The following is a 21,383-nucleotide window of genomic DNA, read 5'->3' on the forward strand; positions in this document are numbered from 1 at the left end:
ATGCTAGCAGCTGCTAATACTGCAAGCTGATTTTCCAGTTCTTGGATGCGCTGCGACATAGCCTGCTTCTCTGCCTCATGATCCATGGTTGCGCAGCTCAATCCAATGTCAAACCACCGTCACTGGCACCTCCTCCCACTGCCCCTGCTGTCCTTAAACTTAATACAAACCCAAATATAACACCTAAAAATTAAATGGTCACTTCCCACAACATCCTGTTCGTGACGCCAAATGTTACAGGTCGCAAATACGCAGACAATCAACAGTATAGTTTATAATATTTATTTACACTCAAAATAAATGAATCACATTCCTGCTTCAGCTACGCCACCCTGAGGACACTTTAAGAGCAACTCGATCACAAACACACCAGTGTCCAGACGGACCAGTGCACCGCATTACATCACAGCATTTCAGAGGATTGGGCGACAAAAAGTTTACCTCGGCAGCGTAGGTTTAGGGAAGTGACCAAACAATAAAACAAAAATAAACTAGTTAGTCCATCCTTACAAACACTAATTCATACATCAACAAGCTAAAATTTAGACGGACCAACTAGGAAAAAAACAAAAACACAACTCTAAGGACAGCAGAAGACAGTGTATCACTGTGCGTCAAATTCCCACACACACACACGTCTCGCTTCTCCTGGCATCTATTATTCAGCCAACGCAAAGCGTCGAATTAAATGCAACCCAAACAATTCACTGCATCAGCATGAGACGTGAACCCAGATAACGCCCCGGCCTCCGACGGAAAAGTTCGCACTTGCCACCCCACTTCCCCTTCTTATAGTAGTCCATGGGGCAACAGCGACACCCCATGGTTCCATCCGCAACACATATTTTAAATTTGTCCATTGAACACTAAAATCTGGATGAAAAACAAACGTTTTTAATGTTTTAAGCATGTTCGAGTTCAGTGACGACGTTAACGGTCATTAAAACCGAATCAACATTTTGTGCATGAACGTCAGTAAATGCACAAACTCCCACATTTGAGATTTAACAATAAGTTATTGTAGCAGGATGGATGACCTTAATGATGTTCAGTTGGTGGATTGAGTGCAGCTGGTTGTGGCAGAGGAGTGTTTGCATAAAAGAGGGAGTGTGTGTGCTCTTCTTTCTCTTTCTGGAGACTGACTGCAGCTGTTTGGACGTGTTCACTTCCATGTTCCTGTGAAGACAGGTAGGCGCCGGCCACAGCTGCAGGCTCGTTGAGGTGTAGTGGTGAGTGTTTAAGGAGGTGGTTTTGTTGTACAGAGAGGACCTCTGTGTGGGCTGTCGTTGGTGGTGCGCTGCTGAGTTTGTGGTGCTCTTGACGCTCTGGGGTGGTGTCGAGTTACAGCTGATTGCTGTGACGGACGGTTCGGTATGTACAGCACAAAGTAAGCTCCTCTTTCAGATATTTGTTTTATAATGTAGGATTTTGGACCAAGCTGTGGAAGGAGGCCCTGTTGCTTTGCTCTGGTGCTCTGCTGAAAGATTTCGTCCCGTGGGACCAGTGGATGTGCCCTGTTTGCTGCGGCGGCTTTGCGCTGAGTGTGGACATTTGGAAAACTCTGCCAGCTGCGTGTGCTGCCGGGCTGCGTGATGAAATTAAATTGTCTTTTTAACTATTTAATGTTTGTATTTGGGAACCACGTCTCTGTCTCAATTACAACGAACCTGTGTGTCTTAGGTTGAAATTATTCAACTGTCGAATTCCCTGGGTGAAATTCCCAGGGTGGTGTCAGAAGTCCGACATACCATGTTCATTCATGATTTCTAATTGCCTTGACGATTGAGGAGTAAATTGTCCGCTTTGCCACATTTTGGTGTCAAGAAGTGGGATGTAAAGAGGTGTGTTCTGTTTTTTTTTTTTTTTTTTGGTGAAGTAAACTTTTTTTTGTGTGTGTGTATGTTTAATTAGTTTTTTTTCTTGTTTTCCAGAGCAAAGCAGCAGGTGGCCTTGGTGCAAGTAATTTCCCCTATTTTGGTCGCATCCTCATTGTGGGAAAGTCTCAAGGGTTATGATGGCAGAGGAAACGCAGGAGCTGAGAGAGTTAGTCACTCAGCTTAGGATGGAGAATGAGAGGTTGAAGCACGAACAGGCTGAGGCAGCGCCTGGCCCGAGTATAGAGCCCTCATCTAAAGTGTCCTCTAGTGGTAATGCTCCAGTAATGGAGAAGTTTATTTTTTTACCCCGAGATAGAAAATGTCCCATGTTTAATGGTAAGATAGGTATGGGGTTGGCTAAATGGTTGGAGGAGATGCAGGCTTGTGTGAGAGCCTTTCATGTCTCTAAAGCTGAGCAGGCATTTTTTTATTTTGATCATCTGGAGGGGGAAGCACGTGAGGAAATAAAGCATTGTTCCAGTGAAGAGCGTTCAGACCCATTAAAGATCATTGGGGTGTTGCAGGAGCTGTATGGGGATACAGAATCTTATGTGGCACTTCAAGAGGCCTTTTTCTCCCGCAGGCAGCGTGAGGGAGAGACTCTGTTAGGGTTTTCATTGGCATTAATGAGTCTGATGACATCTGTTAAGCAGCGCGCACCTAATGGTGTCCCAAATACAGAGGTTTTGTTACGTGTTTGATGGGTCACTTCGGCGCGAGTTGAAGCAATTTGTGCGCCGGCAGCCTACTGCTACCTTGTTGGAGGTTAGGGGTGAGGCAATTAGATGGGAACGAGAGGGTTCACCTGGAGGTACGAAGGGTAGTGATTTTTCCATCCAGTCTGTTGCGGGCACTCAGTGTGGGGTTCAGGGCAGTGGCCAGGTGAAGGCTGGTTCTTTTCAGGCCTCGGAACTACAGGAAGTAAGGGAGATGCTCCAGCGGCAACAGGAGCAGTTGAATCGGCTGACTCAGTATTTCCCATTTGCAGCATTCTGGGCAGTTTCGTCAATCAGTTCCCCAGGGGTCTATAATTTGTAGGCGCTGCCAGAAATCAGGTCACTTTGCCAGGGAGTGTGATGGAGTTCGGGTGGTGGCCCACAGTCGATCCTTTTTGTCGGCCTCTTCATTGAACAAACTGTCTTCTGCCGCTCAGGGGTCGGGAAACTAGTGCTCGCCGAGCTGCGGAGCCACAGCTCGGGGGGGGGGGCAAGTTACTGGCTCAGGTTTGCGTAGGACGTGTGACAAGGTGGTGTCCAAGCTTGTGTCGCCGTGTCCTCATTTAATGGTGAGCATGGGGGGAGTTGGGATCCCTTGTTTGATAGATACAGGATCTATGGTGTCAACTATTCCAGAGTCTTTTTCATCAGCAGTTTGAGCCAGGGGGTTTGGGGTGGCTGAAATCATGTAATTGGCTACAGCTTAAAGCAGCTAATGGCTTAGCCATCCCTTACCTGGGCTATTTGGAGTTGGATGTGGAGCTTTGTGGTAAACTGATGCCAGGATGTGGCATTTTGGTGGTTAAAGATGTGCCTGGTGTCTCCGCAGGCTTCTGGGGTCCTGGGGATGAATGTCATCCGCAGATGTTATGGGGAACTTTTTGGGCAGTGTGGGGTTTCCCTGTTTGATTTGCCAGCAGTGGCAGAGGCTCCGGAGTATGTCACGCAGGCGTTTCAGAAGTGCCACAAGGCTAGTGGTATTGTGGATCAAGGAGTAGGGGAGGTTAAGGTTCATGGGGGAGAGGCTTGTCAGATTCCGGGCGGTGTAATGAAGTTTGTTAGGGCGACATGCTCGGAGCGGTATTCTGGTGGGGCGGCTCTGTTTGAGCCTGTGGAGTCTGGCTTGCCTGCTGGACTGTTGGCATCTCCTGCATTGGTGCAGGTGGAGCAGGGTATACCCTACATTCCGATGATGAATGTGGGATCGGTGGATGTGTAGTTACGTCCCCGGGCTATGATTGGCACTTTAGAGGAAGTTCGGGTTGTGAGTCTGCCTGCGGGGGTTGCCGAGGTGCCCCCGGTGGAGGCAGTAGTGGCCTCGCAGTCCATTTCTTGATCAGTGCAGGATCAGATTGCAGCCCTGGAATTGGGTCACTTGCCTCTGGAAGTACATGGTAAGGTGAGAGCATTGTTGGGTCAGTTTAGTTCTGTCTTTTCAGCCCAAGATGGGGATCTGGGTTGTACTGACCTAATATCACATGAGATTCCGCTTCTGGATGATATTCTAGTGCGACAGCGGTATCGCAGAATTCCGCCTTCTGAGTATGAGGTTGTCGAAGATCACATCAATCAGCTGCTTGGAACACAAGTTATTAGGGAGAGTAGCAGTCCTTATGCCTCTCCTATTGTGCTGGTTAAGAAAAAGGATGGTAGTTTGCACGTGTGTTGATTACAGGCTCTTGAATGGAAAAACTAGGAAGGACGCCTTCCCTTTGCCTCGGATTGATGAGTCCTTGGATGCCCTCACTGGGGCTCGTTGGTTTTCTACCATGGATCTGGCGAGCGGGTATAATCAGGTTCCTGTGGCGGAGGCTGATCGTCATAAGACGGCCTTTTGCACGCCTTTTGGTTTGTTTGAGTGGAACCGGATGCCCTTTGGGCTTTGCAATGCTCCTGGTACTTTTCAGAGATTGATGCAGAGGATTTTAGGTGATCAGCAGTGTCTCTCCTTATTGTTGTATTTGGATGACATTGTGATTTTTTCCTCTACTGTTGACCAACATCTGGATAGGTTGAGGGTGGTGCTGGAGCGTTTGCAGCATGAGGGTTTAAAGGTGAAACTCAAAGTGTGCATTTTTTCAGCAGGAAGTGCGTTACCTGGGGCATGTCATCTCTGATAAGGGGGTGGCTACTGACCCTAGCAAGGTGGAGGTGGTTGCTCATTGGCCACCTCCGGTCACACTCTCGGAACTGCGCTCTTTTCTGGGCTTTGCCAGTTACTACCGTCGGTTTGTAGGTGGTTTTGCAAGGTTGGCAGCGCCCCTACACAAGTTGGTAGCAGAGTTGGCTGGGGTGAAGCCCAGTCTGGTAGATCAGCCAGTTTCAGGTTATTGGACAGAGGAATGTGGCCGTAGCTTTGAGACTTTAAAAGCTAAGCTTACCTCTGCACCTGTGCTGGCATATGCCGATTTTAGTCTTCCATTTATTTTGGAGTTGGATGCTAGCTATGGGGGGCTGGGAGCAGTGTTGTCTCAGGAACAGGATGGTAAAGTTAGGCCGATTGCTTACGCAAGCCGTGGGTTACGCCCTACTGAGCGTAATATGGTGAACTACAGCTCTATGAAGTTGGAATTTTTGGCACTCAAGTGGGCAATGACCAAGAAGTTTAGGGAGTACTTCCTGGGTCATAAGTGCATTGTGTACACAGACAACAATCCTTTGAGTCATTTGTCATCTGCAAAACTTGGTGCTACTGAGCAACGTTGGGCAGCGCAATTGGCCTCATTTGATTTTGAGATTAAGTATCGTTCGGGTTGTAGTAATAAGAACATGGATGCCCTTTCTCGGTTGCATTCTCCTGGGATGCAGGACTTCCAGGTAATGGTTAGTGGTGCCCAGCTTCCGGAGCCGCTGCAACAGGTTTATCAGGGGAGTAGGGTAGATGTAAGGCAGGCTGTGGTTGCAGCCTTGCCCCACTGTCTTCCATCTGACCTGGCTGCATTGCAGCGGGTTGATCCAGTGATTCGGGAGGTTTGGGTGTTTTGGGCCCGTAAAAGGGGTCCTGATAAGGAAGAGCACAATCAGGTGTCGCAGTCAGCCCGGGTGTTGCTTCGGCAGTAGGACCGGTTGGTGGCGAGGGATGGTGTCTTGTACCGTCAGGTGTTTAAGTCCAATGGAGCTGGGGCTGTGTTGCAGTTGGTGATGCCTGCAGCTTTAAAAGCTGATGTGTTGACTGAGGTTTATCAAGGGCATGCTCATCAAGGGGTTGAGAGGACCCTAGAGCTTTTACGTCAGCGGTGTTATTGGCCAGGGATGTCTGCGGAAGTGGCAGATTGGTGCCAGGCATGTGAGAGGTGTCAGGTAGCAAAGGTGAACCAACCAGTGGCTCGTGGCCCCATGGGACACCTGTTGGCATCTCGGCCTAATGAGATTCTTGCCATTGATTTTACTGTTCTAGAGCCTAGTCATGGTGGAGTGGAAGATGTTTTGGTAATGACTGACATCTTTAGTAAGTACACGTGGGCAGTCCCTACCCGTGACCAGCGAGCTACTACAGTAGCGCAAGTTCTGGTTACGGAGTGGTTTTCGAGGTTTGTGGTTCCAGCTCGGATACATTCTGATCAGGGACGGAGTTTTGAGAGTGTATTGATCCAGCAGTTGTGTGGCTCTTATGGCATAGAGAACTCTCGTACTACACCATACCATCCATCTGGGAATGGGCAGTGTGAGCATTATAATAGAACGCTTCATGATGTGTTGCGCACGCTGCCCGTGTCTCGAAAGCATCATTGGGGTTCTTGTCTGCCCCAGGTTTTGTATGCTTATAATACAACACCGCATCAGGCAACTGGTGAGTCTCCTTTTTTGTTGTTTGGTCAGGAGCCAACGCTTCTGGCTGATTTTCTGTTGGGTCGAGTTCGGGAGCCTGTGGGTGGTTTTGTTCATGAGTGGGTCTGGGAGCACCAGACCCGCTTACAGATGGCTTTTGATGGAGCCCGGGATCGGCTGAAGGCCGCTGCAGAGCGGCGTAAGAAGGAATATGATCAGCGTATCCGTGATGTTCCCCTGAAGGAGGGCCAGTTGGTCTGGTTGCGAGATTTTGGGGTACAGGGCCATCATAAGATCCAGGACCAGTGGTCCTCTGTGATGTATCGTGTTCTGAGGGCACCACAAGGAGAAGGGACTGTTTATACAATTGCCCCTCTGGATGATTTAACCAGAGCCAAGCAGGTTCATCGCTCATTGTTGAAGGTAGTGGTAGGGCTTGGGTCCCCTGATGAGGTTGTGGCCCATTCTCTGCCCCCTGTGGAGTTTTCTCCACCTGTGGTGGAGCAATTACAGGACAGGTGGTGGAGTAATGGCGGGTGGTTGGTGTCAGGATCCGAGGACCCTGCGTCTACTTCAGTTGTGCGGGAAGTGGTGACTCCGCCTGCTCCTCAGGTGGAGGGGGTGGGAGAGGTGACCCAGGTTGCCCCTCAGGTGGAAAGTGCGGAGGTTGTGAGTTTACCTGCTTCCCCGCAGTTGAGTCCACCAGTAGATCCAGTGGTTGCTGTGCCACCTCTGCCAGTGGAGTCTAGTATGTCTTCCCTCCCCCCTAGTGAAGAGGGTGTACTTCGGCGGACGACTAGGGTTACTGCGGATCATCATTCTAATATTCATCATCTTCCACGGTCTGCAGTGCAAGTGGGTCCTTCTGGCCCTATGTAATATAGGTGGTATGATTAAGGTTAAGGAATGGGGTCTATTCCATCGTCGGGGTGATGATATAATTTGTGGGGGTGGATTGTAGCAGGATGGATGACCTTAATGATGTTCAGCTGGTGGATTGAGTGCAGCTGGCTGTGGCAGAGGAGTGTTTGCATAAAAGAGTGTGTGCTCTTCTTTCTCTTTCTGGAGACTGACTGCAGGTGTTTGGACGTGTTCACTTCCATGTTCCCGTGAAGACAGGTAGGCGCCGGCCACAGCTGCAGGCTCGTTGAGGTGTAGTGGTGAGTGTTTGAGGTGGTTTTGTTGTACAGAGACCTCTGTGTGGGCTGTCATTGGTGGTGCGCTGCTGAGTTTGTGGTGCTCTTGACGCTCTGGGGTGGTGTCGAGTTACAGCTGATTGCTCGGTATGTACAGCACAAAGTAAGCTCCTCTTTCAGATATTTGTTTTATATTTATTTGTTTAAAATGTAGGCTTTTGGACCAAGCTGTGGAAGGAGGCCCTGCTGCTTTGCTCTGGTTCTCTGCTGAAAGATTTCATCCCGTGGGACCAGTAGATGTGCCCTATATGCTGCGGCGGCTTTGCGCTGAGTGTGGACATTTGGAAAACTCTGCCAGCTGCGTGTGCTGCCGGGCTGCGTGATGCAAGGGCGCCCTCATGTGGTCATAATTGGTGGTGTTTTAAATGAGTTTTTTATAAAATTGTCTTTAACTAGAACTTCAATTGTTAATAAATTGTTTGTATTTGGGAACCACGTCTCTGTCTCAATTACAACGAACCTGTGTGTCTTAGGTTGAAGTTATTCAATTGTCGAATTCCCAGGGTGAAATTCCCAGGGTGGTGTCAGAAGTCCGACATACCGTGTTCATTCATGATTTCTAATTGCCTTGACGATTGAGGAGTAAATTGTCCGCTTTGCCACATTATCAAAGCAAGTTACTTTGGTAAAAAAAAAAGTATTGACATTAACACGTTTACTGCTCAGAAACGCGTCTTTATTTACAGACCAAGTCACTGACGTCTAAACAAAATGGAGCAAAGTGTGACTGAAGGCCTGACAGGTATTGTAATTAATCTAAATTAACGCTTTATTTTGACAGCCACAATTTTAATAGATAATAGCGACAGCCTGCAGTTATTACTTATTTACGAGCTTAGGAAGCTAACGATTAGCTTACCGTCATGCTTTGCCTCTTCATCTCTAGCAGCTTGTATCTTCTCGTCTTCATATGAATTCCCAAAGTCTTCTGTACGTCTCAAGCGTGTTTTTCTCGCCGCCAGCAACTTTCTCTTAAAAACTCACAGCAGTAAACACACGGAGTTCGCCATTGTTTATGTTTGTGTCGCGTATAAAACGACATGACTGCAGTTTGCTCTGCTGACCCCGCCCACGTTGAAGAGGTACTAAGCTCGCGCTTGGAACCAAACCGAGTAGAGCCGAGTAGTGCTGGAGCTTTGTAGTGGAAAAGTGTTGTCTACACAGCTAACCAGAGTAGCTACGTTCTCCTGCCTGCAAAACCGACTCAACACATTTGTGCTCCGTGTCATAAACAAACCGCAACACATGTCCACTTTTCCACTGCATCGTCACTTTTTCTTTGCATTTTCACTTTGTTTGCATGCAATTTGCCCAAAAACTCCGAAAAAATTCTGTTTTTTTTTTTTTTCCCCACCAGAAATGGAGAAATTAGGTGATATGCGTCATATTTTACCCCTTTAGTGCCTGCCCTCAAATGAGACTGTGGTGCCCAATTCTTGCATATCATATGAATCCTCTGTAAAAAATTTCATAACAATACATGAAAAATTGTGGGTTCCAGGCTGTTCACAAACAGGGGCGCAAGCATAACCGTATTATTACTATCTATAATAATAAAAAAAAAATCAGATTCTTTTCTCATATTAATCTAATTAGTGTACCTCAGAACTGTTGTGTAGGAACCCTGTGTGTGTTACAGGGACGTTTTAGTTGGTTGCACTTTTGGTTCTGCACAGAAATGTAACCTGAAAACAAGCTGTGTTTTTCCGGTTGTCTCGTGTCCTCAGATTGCCAGCTCTGTTTTGGAATGGAGCGCGAGGCTGATGTGTTTTATCGTGAGCTACCGAAAGTGGTAAGTTAACGATGTTCATCTTTTTAACATTTTAATAAGTCGGAGAAGAGTAAACGTGACTTCTAATTAGTACGGAAAATAAATGTTTACGCTTTGTGTTAACCTTGTAGTTTAATGTGCACTGTATGTTTGTGTTTGTCAGGAGCTTCACGCGCACCTTAACGGCTCAGTTAGCTTCCAAACCACGGAGAAGCTAATCAGCCGGAAGCCGCATCTGAGCATCAGACGGGGGATGACGGCGATCAGCAGAGGCCAGCGGAGGAGCCTGGATGAGTGAGTACAGGCCGCTGTGGCTGGACACACTGTGCACAGAGCATGTTTGTTCTGTTACTTCATCACCAGTTTTACATCTTCATGGACACAGAGAAGGACTAGTATAACGTATTAGATCTTGGCTGGAGTCTTCCATTTGCATGTACATCATGAAGCTGTAGCTGTATGCAACAGACAGGGCTGGTATGATTTAAATCGCAGTTTAAAAAAAAAAAAGGCAGTGGATAGTTTGCCGGATACAGCAAACACGCACCTAGCGATATTTGATTGGATCTCCTCACTGATTGGCTAGTTCAAATGACATAATCGTAGAGTTTATTTCAGCATGGCGGCACCCTTGGCATTGAGTGTTGGTGCTAATTTTTCATCTTTAAATGCCGTTTTGGGCACCATAAAATCGTTTGAATCTTAACAGGAAATCACCTACTGGCGGAGGGATTCTCGGACGCTAAAGCAGCTCAAAAACATAGCATAGCCATGCCCAAAATTATTTCCAACGTGTGGCGAAAATTAATTCCACCGTACCCAGAATGATTTCCACAGGCGCTTTTTGCCACGAGGTCGAAATAATTTCGGGCATGGTGGAAATAATTTTTGCAGTCTTGGTATCTTTCTGTGTGGGGCGGGGATGATAAATAAAACCTGCAAATTCAAGACAGAACAAAAATACAGAAATCCATATCGGCCCGTGTGTTTATCCTGCTTTTTCTCTGTCATGTCTGCAAAACCTTCGATTAGTCCACCCCTAAAAATAGTGAATGGTAAAGTATGCCAATTTTCAATAATGAAAATCACCAATATCGAGCTACTATCATGAATGTGAAATAAGGAGATCTTAAACTCCGACCGCCTTTAAGTTCCCGCCCAACTACGGCCTTTCCGTCATGAATAAATTTAGATGGCCTGCAAAACAGCGCAAGCCGCGTACGGCGAAATATTGTCCAGTTCAACTTTGTCATCTGAATTAGCCAATCAGATAGGAGATCTGGCAACACATCGCTAGCTGTAAGTTTGCTGGGTCCGGCAAAATATCCACTACCAAAACAACAACAAAAAAAACCAAAACAAAAAAAAATCAAAAATGATTATTTTTTAAAATCAGTACTTAAAACTTTAGTTAATGGTACTTGTACATGTTGTATGTGCACATTTATGTTTAACATGTCAATAAAGATTTTAACATGATATTTGTATAGTCTAATTTAGAAGAGTAAAATAAATATAAATGAAAAAAGTCAATTTAAATTGCTAATAAATAAAAAAAAATCATGACTTTTTGGGAAAAAGTCACTTTTTTTTTTTTTTTTTACGAGCCCTGGCAGCAGACAAAATTCAATTCCTTCAGGGTAGTCTGGGTATCTTGGTGTTCCCTCTCCTTCCAACATGGATTTTTTTTTTTCCTCAATTTGTGCTATGCACAATTTTTTTTTTTTTTTTTTTTTTTTTTGTATTACATTCACACACGTCTCTAACTTCAGTTGTCTGGGTGTCTTGTTGGCTTTCCTCATTACCCTCCTTTTTCCACAGGCACTCAGTTTTTGAGAACTTCTTCCTCCAGACAGATTTACCATACTGTTTATATTTCTTAAAGTTTTATTGTGTGAGACTTATTCAATGACTTGGAAATTCCATCCCCTGACGTGTCTGAAGAAAATTGGCTGTAAAACTGAAGACTTAGCCTACTTGTGTTACATTAAAGGGTGCAATTACTTATCATCATTTTTGGTTTTATATTTTTGTTATTTATGTCATGTTGTAGAGATTAGTTTAGTTTTCATTGGTGTAAAGGCCATCATTTTAGAAAATGTTATATACAGAAGCCTGTTTTTTTTAATTGATGTAATTTCAAAATTAAAATGTGTAATAGCTCAAGGGTTCACATGTTTTCTTGCCACTGTATGTGATTTGGGGGTTCTTATTATAGCCCAGGCCAGTGCATTAAAGCTATAGGGCCACCAGCCCACATTTCACTAAACTGACAAAATTTAGTTTCTACTGAAATCCAAGCATTATAATGTCTGTTTATTTTAGAAATGTCTTGTAAAAGTAAAGGTCATTTTAATCAAGCAATTAAATCAAGCATATTTATCTGGGTGGAATTCCATAACAAATAGTTTATTTTCTTTTTAACGGTGTCTGCAGGAGGTCATGTGTTTGCATGCATGAGCTTTTGAAAAGACAGACAAAAGTTACCTTGATGTGATGCTGACATCTGTAAATCACTCCCGAGGTGTTATCAGGATACAAAAACAGCATTTTTCATTTTAGAAATGTTTGTTTCTCGCTAGTTTTTACATAATACATGTTAGATTTACACATAAATGCTGCAGTTTTTGAGTGTTTTCTGCAATGTTGGAGGAGGAGCCAGAGAGAGATGAGCTAGCATACATCACCGTACCTCTCTACTCTGATTGGCTGCCACTGTGTGCTTCCCATAATGCTTCACAAGTCTGGGGAAGCCCCCATGTGATCTATGACATCACTGTTGGTCTCTGTCGCTGCTGTAAGTAGTTCAAGGTCATCTGTTCTTTTAAAATTTTACCCTTCGGGGGAACAATTTGACACTTTTTACAGACAACGTGAATTTTGATCATATTTGTAATTATGAATCCCCTACTTAAAGGCTAATAAATAAAATTACAGTACTGCCAGCGAAAATTCTTTTTATGCCTTAAATCTTAAAAAATTCAGTGGCCCTGTACCTTTAGTCTCATCTTGAAGTAACAGCTTTAATTGGTGTTCCTCTTTCATGTTGTTCACTTGTTTAGTGAAAATGTTTATTTGATCCCAAAGCACAGTGAGGGGAAGGTTTATAATACACAATTCCCTCACTCAATCAATATGACCTTATCCACAGGTGCTTTCAAGTTTTCAAAGTCATCCATCAGCTGGTGGACACAGAGGAGGACATCCTTATGGTGAGGGTGGAATATCAGTGGTATTAAACCTGAATTACCCAGTAGTCACCAGGCACCTTCGCTCCTCTTTAAAAAAAGGGTTTGATCTCTATTGCTAGTTTCCCCGTTCATGACAGGTGCTTAATTCTCCTTGTCTCAGCTCTGTTTACCTTAAATTCAGTCTACCAATTAATGCTACACTAAAAATGTATTCTAAGTGTACACCTTTGCTAGTTATTTGTGCAGAAGGAAAATTATTACCAGGAATGTATTTATTGCTTGCTAATTTGTGCTGTGGGTGTGACTTTTTTCCCCATCATAGTTCAACTATTAAAAACAGATGCTTCTGCTTTATGTTTACAGGTAGCAACAGATGTCATCAGAGAGTTTGCAGCTGATGGTGTCAAATATTTAGAACTGAGAAGCACACCACGGGAGGAACTAAAGTCAGGTGTGGTTACTTATCGTGTGTGTGTGTATATATGTATATATGTGTGTGTGTGTATATGTATATACATACAACCCCTGGCAAAAATTATGGAATCACCGGCCTCAGAGGATGTTCATTCAGTTGTTTAATTTTGTAGAAAAAAAGCAGATCACAGACATGACACAAAACTAAAGTCATTTCAAATGGCAACTTTCTGGCTTTAAGAAACACTATAAGAAATCAAGAAAAAAAGATTGTGGCAGTCAGTAACTGTTACTTTTTTAGACCAAGCAGAGGAAAAAAATATGGAATCACTCAATTCTGAGGAAAAAATTATGGAATCACCCTGTAAATTTTCATCCCCAAAACTAACACCTGCATCATATCAGATCTGTTCATTAGTCTGCATCTAAAAAGGAGTGAACACACCTTGGAGAGCTGTTGCACCAAGTGGACTGACATGAATCATGGCTCCAACACGAGAGATGTCAATTGAAACAAAGGAGAGGATTATCAAACTCTTAAGAGAGTAAATCATCACGCAATGTTGCAAAAGATGTTGGTTGTTCACAGTCAGCTGTGTCTAAACTCTGGACCAAATACAAACATGGGAAGGTTGTTAAAGGCAAACATACTGGTAGACCAAGGAAGACATCAAAGCGTCAAGACAGAAAACTTAAAGCAATATGTCTCAAAAATCAAAAAATGTACAACAAAACAAATGAGGAACGAATGGGAGGAAACTGGAGTCAACGTCTGTGACCGAAGTGTAAGAAACCGCCTAAAGGAAATGGGATTTACATACAGAAAGGCATCATTAACACCTAAACAGAAAAAAACAAGGTTACAATGGGCTAAGGAAAAGCAATTGTGGACTGTGGATGACTGGATGAAAGTCATATTCAGTGATGAATCTCAAATCTGCATTGGGCAAGGTGATGATGCTGGAACTTTTGTTTGGTGCCTTTCCAATGAGATTTATAAAGATGACTGCCTGAAGAGAACATGTAAATTTCCACAGTCATTGATGATATGGGGCTGCATGTCAGGTAAAGGCACTGGGGAGATGGCTGTCATTACATCATCAATAAATGCACAAGTTTGTTATTTTGGACAGTTGAAAGGATGTTTGGGGATGATGAAATCATTTTTCAAGATGATAATGCATCTTGCCATAGAGCAAAAACTGCAAAAACATTCCTTGCAAAAAGACACATAGGGTCAATGTCAATGAGCAGATCTGATTTGATGCCGGTGTTAATTTGGGGGATGAAAATTTACAGGGTGATTCCATAATTTTTTCCTCAGAATTGAGTGATTCCATATTTTTTTTTTTTTTTTCTTTTCCTCTGCTTGGTCTAAAAAAGTAACCGTTACTGACTGCCACAATCTTTTTTTCTTGATTTCTTATAGTGTTTCTCAAAGCCAGAAAGTTGCCATTTGAAATGACTTTAGTTTTGTGTCATGTCTGTGATCTGCTTTTTTTTTCTACAAAATTAAACAACTGAATGAACATCCTCTGAGGCCGGTGATTCCATAATTTTTGCCAGGGGTTGTGTGTGTGTGTGTACACATATATATGTATATACACACACTCTATTGTGCAGGTTCAGATTCAATTTATTATTATACCCTTGGGTAAAATTAGTTTACAGTGAGTGAGTCATCTCGTTTGGTAAACACACAGCAAAACACAGAACAAGACAAAGCGACAACAGTGCTAAAAAAGCTAAAAGAACCACAAGGACGGCCCCAAAGTAGAATAAAAGCAAGATGAGTTAAAACATCAGTAGATAAAAAGTCTAAAAACATACCAAGCCAAAAGGATAAAAACTAAATAAATAAAAATAAATGTGCTGTTCATAAAAACAAGGTAAGAGACTATACAAAAAATAAGTTATATTTAAGTTTCTGTTACTTGTTTACAACACTGATGGCCACTGGTACGAAACTGTTTTTGTACCGTTTAGTTTTACAAGCTGGTATCCTGAATCTCTGACCCAAGGGGAGCAGCTGAAACTCACCATGAAGAGTCATCTCTCAAAATTGAACCAGCGATCCTCTGTACCTGTTTGATATACAGGGGTTCTGGCTGAATCTGAGACTCGACCATTTCACAAATTGGTTTAAACAATTTTTGTTTTTGAGGGACAGGCTTCCAAACCATGAAACAAGACAGAAGGATAAAACTGATTCTATAAAGCATGATAAAACAAGGTCAGCACGGTTCTGTCAGTGTTAAAAGTGGACAGTTTCCTCAAACAATAGAGGCGCTGGCATCCCTTTTTGTACACAGCGTCAGTTTGCCTCAAAGTTCAGTTTGTCATCAATGACAGTTCCAAGATATATGTGCTTACACACTCCACTGTCTGACCTTTTAAAACTGTTGCCTCTTGACTGGGAGCACTATTTTTACAAAAATCAGTAATCATGTCTTTTGTTTGAGATGTTCATCTTAAGAAAAGATTTACTGCACCAGTCAAGAAAATCATTGACAACTGGGCCATGACTCCTACTACCATTGTCTTTCAGTAGGCTCACAATAACTGTCATCTGTATACTTTTAAATCATTCTATCCTCTCTGCTGCTACGGCACAAGTTTGTATAGAGGATGAACAAAAGTGGAGAGAGCACACATCCTTGTGGGGAACCAGTAGATATAACCTGATCCGAAACAGTTCCGTTCACTGTGTCCTGCCAGTTAAAAAATTCAAATTCAAAATCCAGCCCACAAGATTGTTACTTTTTTTTAAAATGATCTAAAAGCCTCAAGGCTAACACGTGGGGCTGGATTGTGTTAAAAGCAGATGAAAAGTCAATAAATAAAAGTCTTGCATGTGTTCCTTTCCCCTCCAGATGTTTAAAAAGCAAATTTAATAAACTGACTGTAGCATCTTCTCTTCCTCTGTTGGGCCTATAAGCGAATTGCATGGGATCAAGGTCATGTTCCGTTGTCGTCAAGATTTCAGATCTTACAAGTTTCTCAAAACATTTCATGACAATCGATGTTAGTGCGACTGGTCTGAAATCATTGAGGGTCTTGGGAGAACTGATTTTTGGCACAGGGATAATTACAGCATCCTTCCAGACTCTTGGTACGTGCTGCATCTTTAAAGACTGATTAAAAATGTACTGAAAAATAGAGCTCAGCTCTTTGCCACATGATTTCAGCAGACGGCCACCAATATTATCAGAACCACAGCTTTTGCTTGGTTTGAGGGAACAGAAGGATTTTTCAACATCCTTCTGGAAATAAATGCAATAATAAGTACAAATGTTTAGTCATATTTAGTGTCCTGAACATTTTTCTTATCATTTTGTGGACTATCACTTTGAAAAAAAGAAGCCTATGATCATTTTCACCACTTTATTCCATTATTAGGTGAAAAACATACATAATTTTTTTTTCCCCGTTTCAATTCATAGCTACTGTGGCTTTCAGGTTCAGACGGGCAGAGTTAAGCAGATAAGGACTGACTGATCAGAAAATTAACAGAGAATGATGCTAATGGAGCTGGATTTCTTAATTACATTCAAGTGTGTATTCCATAGTTAAAAGGTGTGTGTGTGTGTGTGCGCCATCTGGGTAAATTAACTAGTAGTAAATAACAATTAAACTGAGAGGTGAGTTTGAGATGGTTGGTACATGTGCAGAGGGACCCAGGGTATATAGGGAGAAGGATGCTGAGGATGGAGCCACCAGGCAGTAGAAGAGGGAGCCCAAAGAGAAAGTTTATGGATGTGCTGAGGGAGGAATTATAGGTGGTTGGTGTGACAAAGGAAGTTACAGAGGATAGGATGAGATGGAAACAATTGATCTGCTGTGGCGACCCCTAAGGGGAGCAGCCAAAAGGAGAAGAATTAAACTGACAGGTGAAATGTAATTTTAATGTGTACGCATAGCACCATACATTAAACATGTTTAAATCATAAATTCACATATCTTGACATGAAGAGATGGTGGAGGGGCTAACTTGATCACATTTTATAAATGCTATCTATGTATCTACAGTGAGAAAATAAGTATTTGAACACCCTGCGATTTTGCAAGTTCTCCCACTTAGAAATCATGGAGGGGTCTGACATTTTCATCTTAGGTGCATGTCCACTGTGAGAGACAAAATCCAAAAAAAAAAAAAAAATCCGGAAATCAGTGTGATTTTTTTTTTTTTTTTTTTTTTTAAATAATTTATTTGCATGTTACTGCTGCAAATAAGTATTTCAACACCTGCCCATCAGCAGAAATTCTGGCCCTCAAAGACCTGTTAGTCCGCCTCTAAAAAGTCCACCTCCACTCCACTTATTATTCCAAATTAGAAGCACCTATTTGAGGTCTTTAGCTGCATAAAGACACCTGTCCACCTCACACAATCAGTAAGACTCCAACTACTAACATGTCTAAGACCAAAGAGCTGTCCAAAGACATCAGAGACAAAATTGTAGACCTCCACAAGGCTGGAAAGGGCTACGGGGCAATTGCCAAGCAGCTTGGTGAAAAAAGATCAACTGTTGGAGCAGTTATTAGAAAATGAAAGAAGCTAAACATGACTGTCAATCTCCCTCGGACTGGGGCTCCATGTAAGATCCCACCTCATGGCATATCAATGATCCTAAAAAAGGTGAGGAATCAGCCCAGAACTGCACGGGAGGAGCTGGTCAATGACCTGAAGAGAGCTGGCACCACTGTTTCCAAGGTTACTGTGGGTAATACACTAAGACGTCATGGGTTAAAATCATGCATGGCACGTAAGGTTCCCCTGCTTAAATCAGCACACATCCAGGCCCGTCTTAAGTTTGCCCATGACCATTTGGATGATACAGAGGAGTCATGGGAGAAAGTTATGTGGTCAGATGAGACCAAAATAGAACTTTTTGGTCTTAATTCCACTCACCGTGTTTGGAGGAAGAAGAATGCTGAGTACCATCCCAAAAACACCGTCCCTACTGTGAAGCATGGAGGTGGAAGCATCATGCTTTGGGGGTGTTTTTCTGCACATGTGACAGGGTGACTGCACTGTATTAAGGAGAGGATGACCGGGGCCATGTATCGCGAGATTTTGGGCAACAACCTCCTTCCCTCAGTTAGAGCATTGAAGATGGGTCATGGATGGGTCTTCAAACATGACAATGACCCGAAGCACACAGTCAGGATAACCAAGGAGTGGCTCCGTAAGAAGCATATCAAGGTTCTGGAGTGGCCCAGCCAGTCTCCAGACCTAAACCCAATAGAAAATCTTTGGAGGGAGCTCAAACTCTGTTTCTCAGCGACAGCCCAGTAACCTGGCTGATCTACAGAAGATCTGTGTGGAGGAGTGGACCAAAATCCCTGCTGCAGTGTGTGCAAAGCCGGTGAAAAAGTACAGGAAATGTTTGACCTCTGTAATTGCAAACAAAGGCTACTGTACCAAATATTAACATTGATTTTCACAGGCGCTGAAATACTTATTTGCAGCATTAACATACAAATAAATTTAAAAAATCATACATTGTGATTTTTTTTTTGTGTGTGTGTGTGTATTATGTGTCTCACAGTGGACATGCACCTAAGATAAAGCGGAAGAAAATGGATGGATGTGTGTGTATATATATCTATCTAAAATCAGTGGTGGGCACAGTTCTGCTAACCACTAATTGGCAAAGCTAACTTTTTTGTTAGCAGATTAGCTTTTCAGCTAACTTTGAGAACCATCAGCTGACCAGTTAGCTTCTGCTAAATTTAGTTTTGCTAACTTTCAGTCTACTGACATTTTTTTGCTGGCATAGTGAATAAAGCTTAATGGTGAAAAACATTTGTAAACCCTAAAATCATTCATGGTAGTTTTCATGCAACAGTAAGATCGCTGTGAGCTCAGCCCTCCCCCAGCAGAAGAGGTTTGGCCAGCTGCAAAAAAAGAAAAAAAAAAAGTGGCATTTACTTTACAAGAGCAATGACACAGGTGAGTGGCAGGAGAACTGAAAAGCAAGGCACTTTTCACTCATGGTTTAATTTATAAACAAAACTAATTTCAGACAGTTTATCAACATTAATGGCAACTCTGTAAAATCCCACATTAGATTGTTGTTGGAGTGTTTCAGTGATCTGACTCTCACTGTTATTTTATTTTGAATGCGGACCATCACCTGCTTCTCAAAGTTTGGGCGAAAGTAACTGATGATTGTTTTACTTTTCTAGGGCTGACAAAAAGGAAATATGTTGAAACTGTCCTCAAAGCCATCCAGCAGTGCAAAGAAGACGGCGTGGACATTGATGTCAGGTACTTATAGAGCGCCACCTGCGGTTTAGTCATTGCTGTAATTTGTGCAGCAGCACTTCACAAGTACAACTGAAAGTGCTACAGTATATCAATAAATGTCTAGTTTCTCCATCGTGCAACTATTTGGTAACTGTTAAACTGATTGTGATATTAAAGGTGTCTGTGTCCTTAAGGTTCCTGCTGGCAGTTGATCGCAGAAATGGAGCTGAAGTCGCCATGGAGACTGTGAAAATGGCTGAGGATTTCAAACTGTCCTCTGATGGACTGGTGGTAGGACTCGATCTCAGTGGAGATCCAATGGTGAGTTTTTGCGTTTTTGATGTGATACAAAATCAGTTGGAGAAAAAAAAAAAGTGCTGTCTCACTGTCGTGAGATATTTCAAACTTGTGGTGCTTCATATGAATGTACAGCCCTTTATAATAGTTGAACAGAACAACGTAAAATAAGTAGTAGCATGTTGCCTGTGGGGTTCCACTGGTTCTAGATTGGGTAGTGTTTATAAATGGTGGTAATAAATTATGAGCAAATCCTGTATAATGACATTTTGTGAATAATACTATTATTTGGCACATTCAGTTATGTTTTAAAACTGGTTGTTCACTGTTGTTAGCTTATATCTGTAATTTATGCAAAAATATTAGTCCTATCAACGTTGTTTTGGCGGCGTTCATCCTTGACCCAAAATACAGAAACATAGCAAATGTTTGCTCTCCCGTTTGTCCATGATGGAAGGTACACACATGCCATACATGGAGCTCACTTTGCTTTTTATACATGATTTACTGCTCCCTGCTGCAAGGGCGAGTCCAGAATTTAAATAACGTCCATTGTTCACCATTATGTAATATCCCTAATTTCTCCAAAAATATCAGTCCTATAATTTTTCCGTTTTCAGAGCGACTTGCCTTTTAATATATGGATATTGTAAAAGTGCATCTTATAACTAGGACTATTTCGCAAATGCTGAGTTCACCAAAACACCCCAACAGAATGTAGCTTTCTTTGCGGAGTTTTGACAACTTGATGTTAGAACACAACAGCTGTGATTCAGTCTGACAGTGATGCTTTCATTTTGAAATTCATCATTATACTTGTTGTAAATTTCCTCTTCAGTGCTGATTCTGAATTAAATTTGTAACTAATTTATCATGTATGATTACCTTTTTGAGTGTTTGGAAACATTCTTTGCTGTAAATTAAGAAAAAGGTTTTTCTGTACTCAACATCTGACAAGTTTAAATTTGAAGGTGGGCCATGTCAAAGCTCTTCTTCCAGCCCTGCAAAGAGCCAAAAACTGTGGACTGAAGCTGTCACTCCACATTGCAGAGGTACAACCCGAACACTAATTGTAGTACCTGTTTTGTGTGTGTGTGAGTGAGAGAGAGATGAATTCACTTAAACTGTTTCAGGTGCCATCAAAGCTGGATGAGGCAGAGTTGCTGCTAAATCTTAATCCAGACAGGATTGGTCACGGTACCTTTTTGCATCCTGAAGCAGGTGGATCCCAAGACCATGTTTATAAAGTGGTAAAGAACAAGATACCACTGGGTAAGACTGAGGGTACAGGGTACTGCATTTGGTTTGCACAGCATTTTGTCAGACCTTTAAAAATAACTTTTCTTGTAGAAATGTGTCTGACATCAAATGTCAAAGGACAAACTGTATCATGTTACGACAAACATCACTTCAACTACTGGCATCAGCTGGGACATCCCATTGTCATTTGTGTAAGCTTCCATTTTTTTTTAATTACTTTAACCACATCTAAAATCAGAGGCTACTTCACAATTCAGGAAAAACGTAAACTACACTTCTTGTTCCATTACAGACTGACGATAAAGGAGTCTTCTGCACCGACTTGTCTCAAGAATATCAGGTGGCAGCTTCCACATTTGGTCTCAGTCATGAAGCGACATGGAAACTCTCCCAGCAGGCCATAGACTACATCTTTGCACCAGAACTCCTAAAACAGGAGCTCAAAGAGAAGTGGAAAAACTTACAGCCTCAAGTGTTCCGATAACTTAAACCAACGAATAACGCTGCTCTAAAAAAAAAAAGTATATTTTTACAGATGCAATAAAATAAAAAAAAAAAAAGGAAAATTGTTAAATTATGTCACTAACATGCACCACATGTACAAGCCTCAGGAGTCAGTTAGTGGACATTTATGCAAACATCA

The 21,383-nt window shown here is 42.6% G+C and overlaps 1 protein-coding gene across 1 annotated transcript; it reads left to right on the forward strand.

Annotated features, from left to right (window-relative positions):
* Window positions 1–9,216: 9,216 nt before the first annotated feature.
* Window positions 9,217–21,379, forward strand: adal (adenosine deaminase-like). Its single transcript, XM_034176259.1, has 10 exons — window positions 9,217–9,349; window positions 9,492–9,622; window positions 12,480–12,540; window positions 12,883–12,970; window positions 19,123–19,204; window positions 19,378–19,504; window positions 20,452–20,532; window positions 20,614–20,752; window positions 20,831–20,931; window positions 21,033–21,379. Exons 1-10 carry the CDS (start codon window positions 9,305–9,307, stop codon window positions 21,222–21,224), a joined length of 1,047 nt encoding a protein of 348 aa, XP_034032150.1. The 5' UTR covers window positions 9,217–9,304; the 3' UTR covers window positions 21,225–21,379.
* The last annotated feature ends 4 nt before the right edge of the window (window positions 21,380–21,383 follow it).

Source organism: Thalassophryne amazonica, chromosome 8 (assembly GCF_902500255.1).
Source record: "Thalassophryne amazonica chromosome 8, fThaAma1.1, whole genome shotgun sequence".
Lineage (NCBI taxonomy): Eukaryota > Metazoa > Chordata > Actinopteri > Batrachoidiformes > Batrachoididae > Thalassophryne > Thalassophryne amazonica.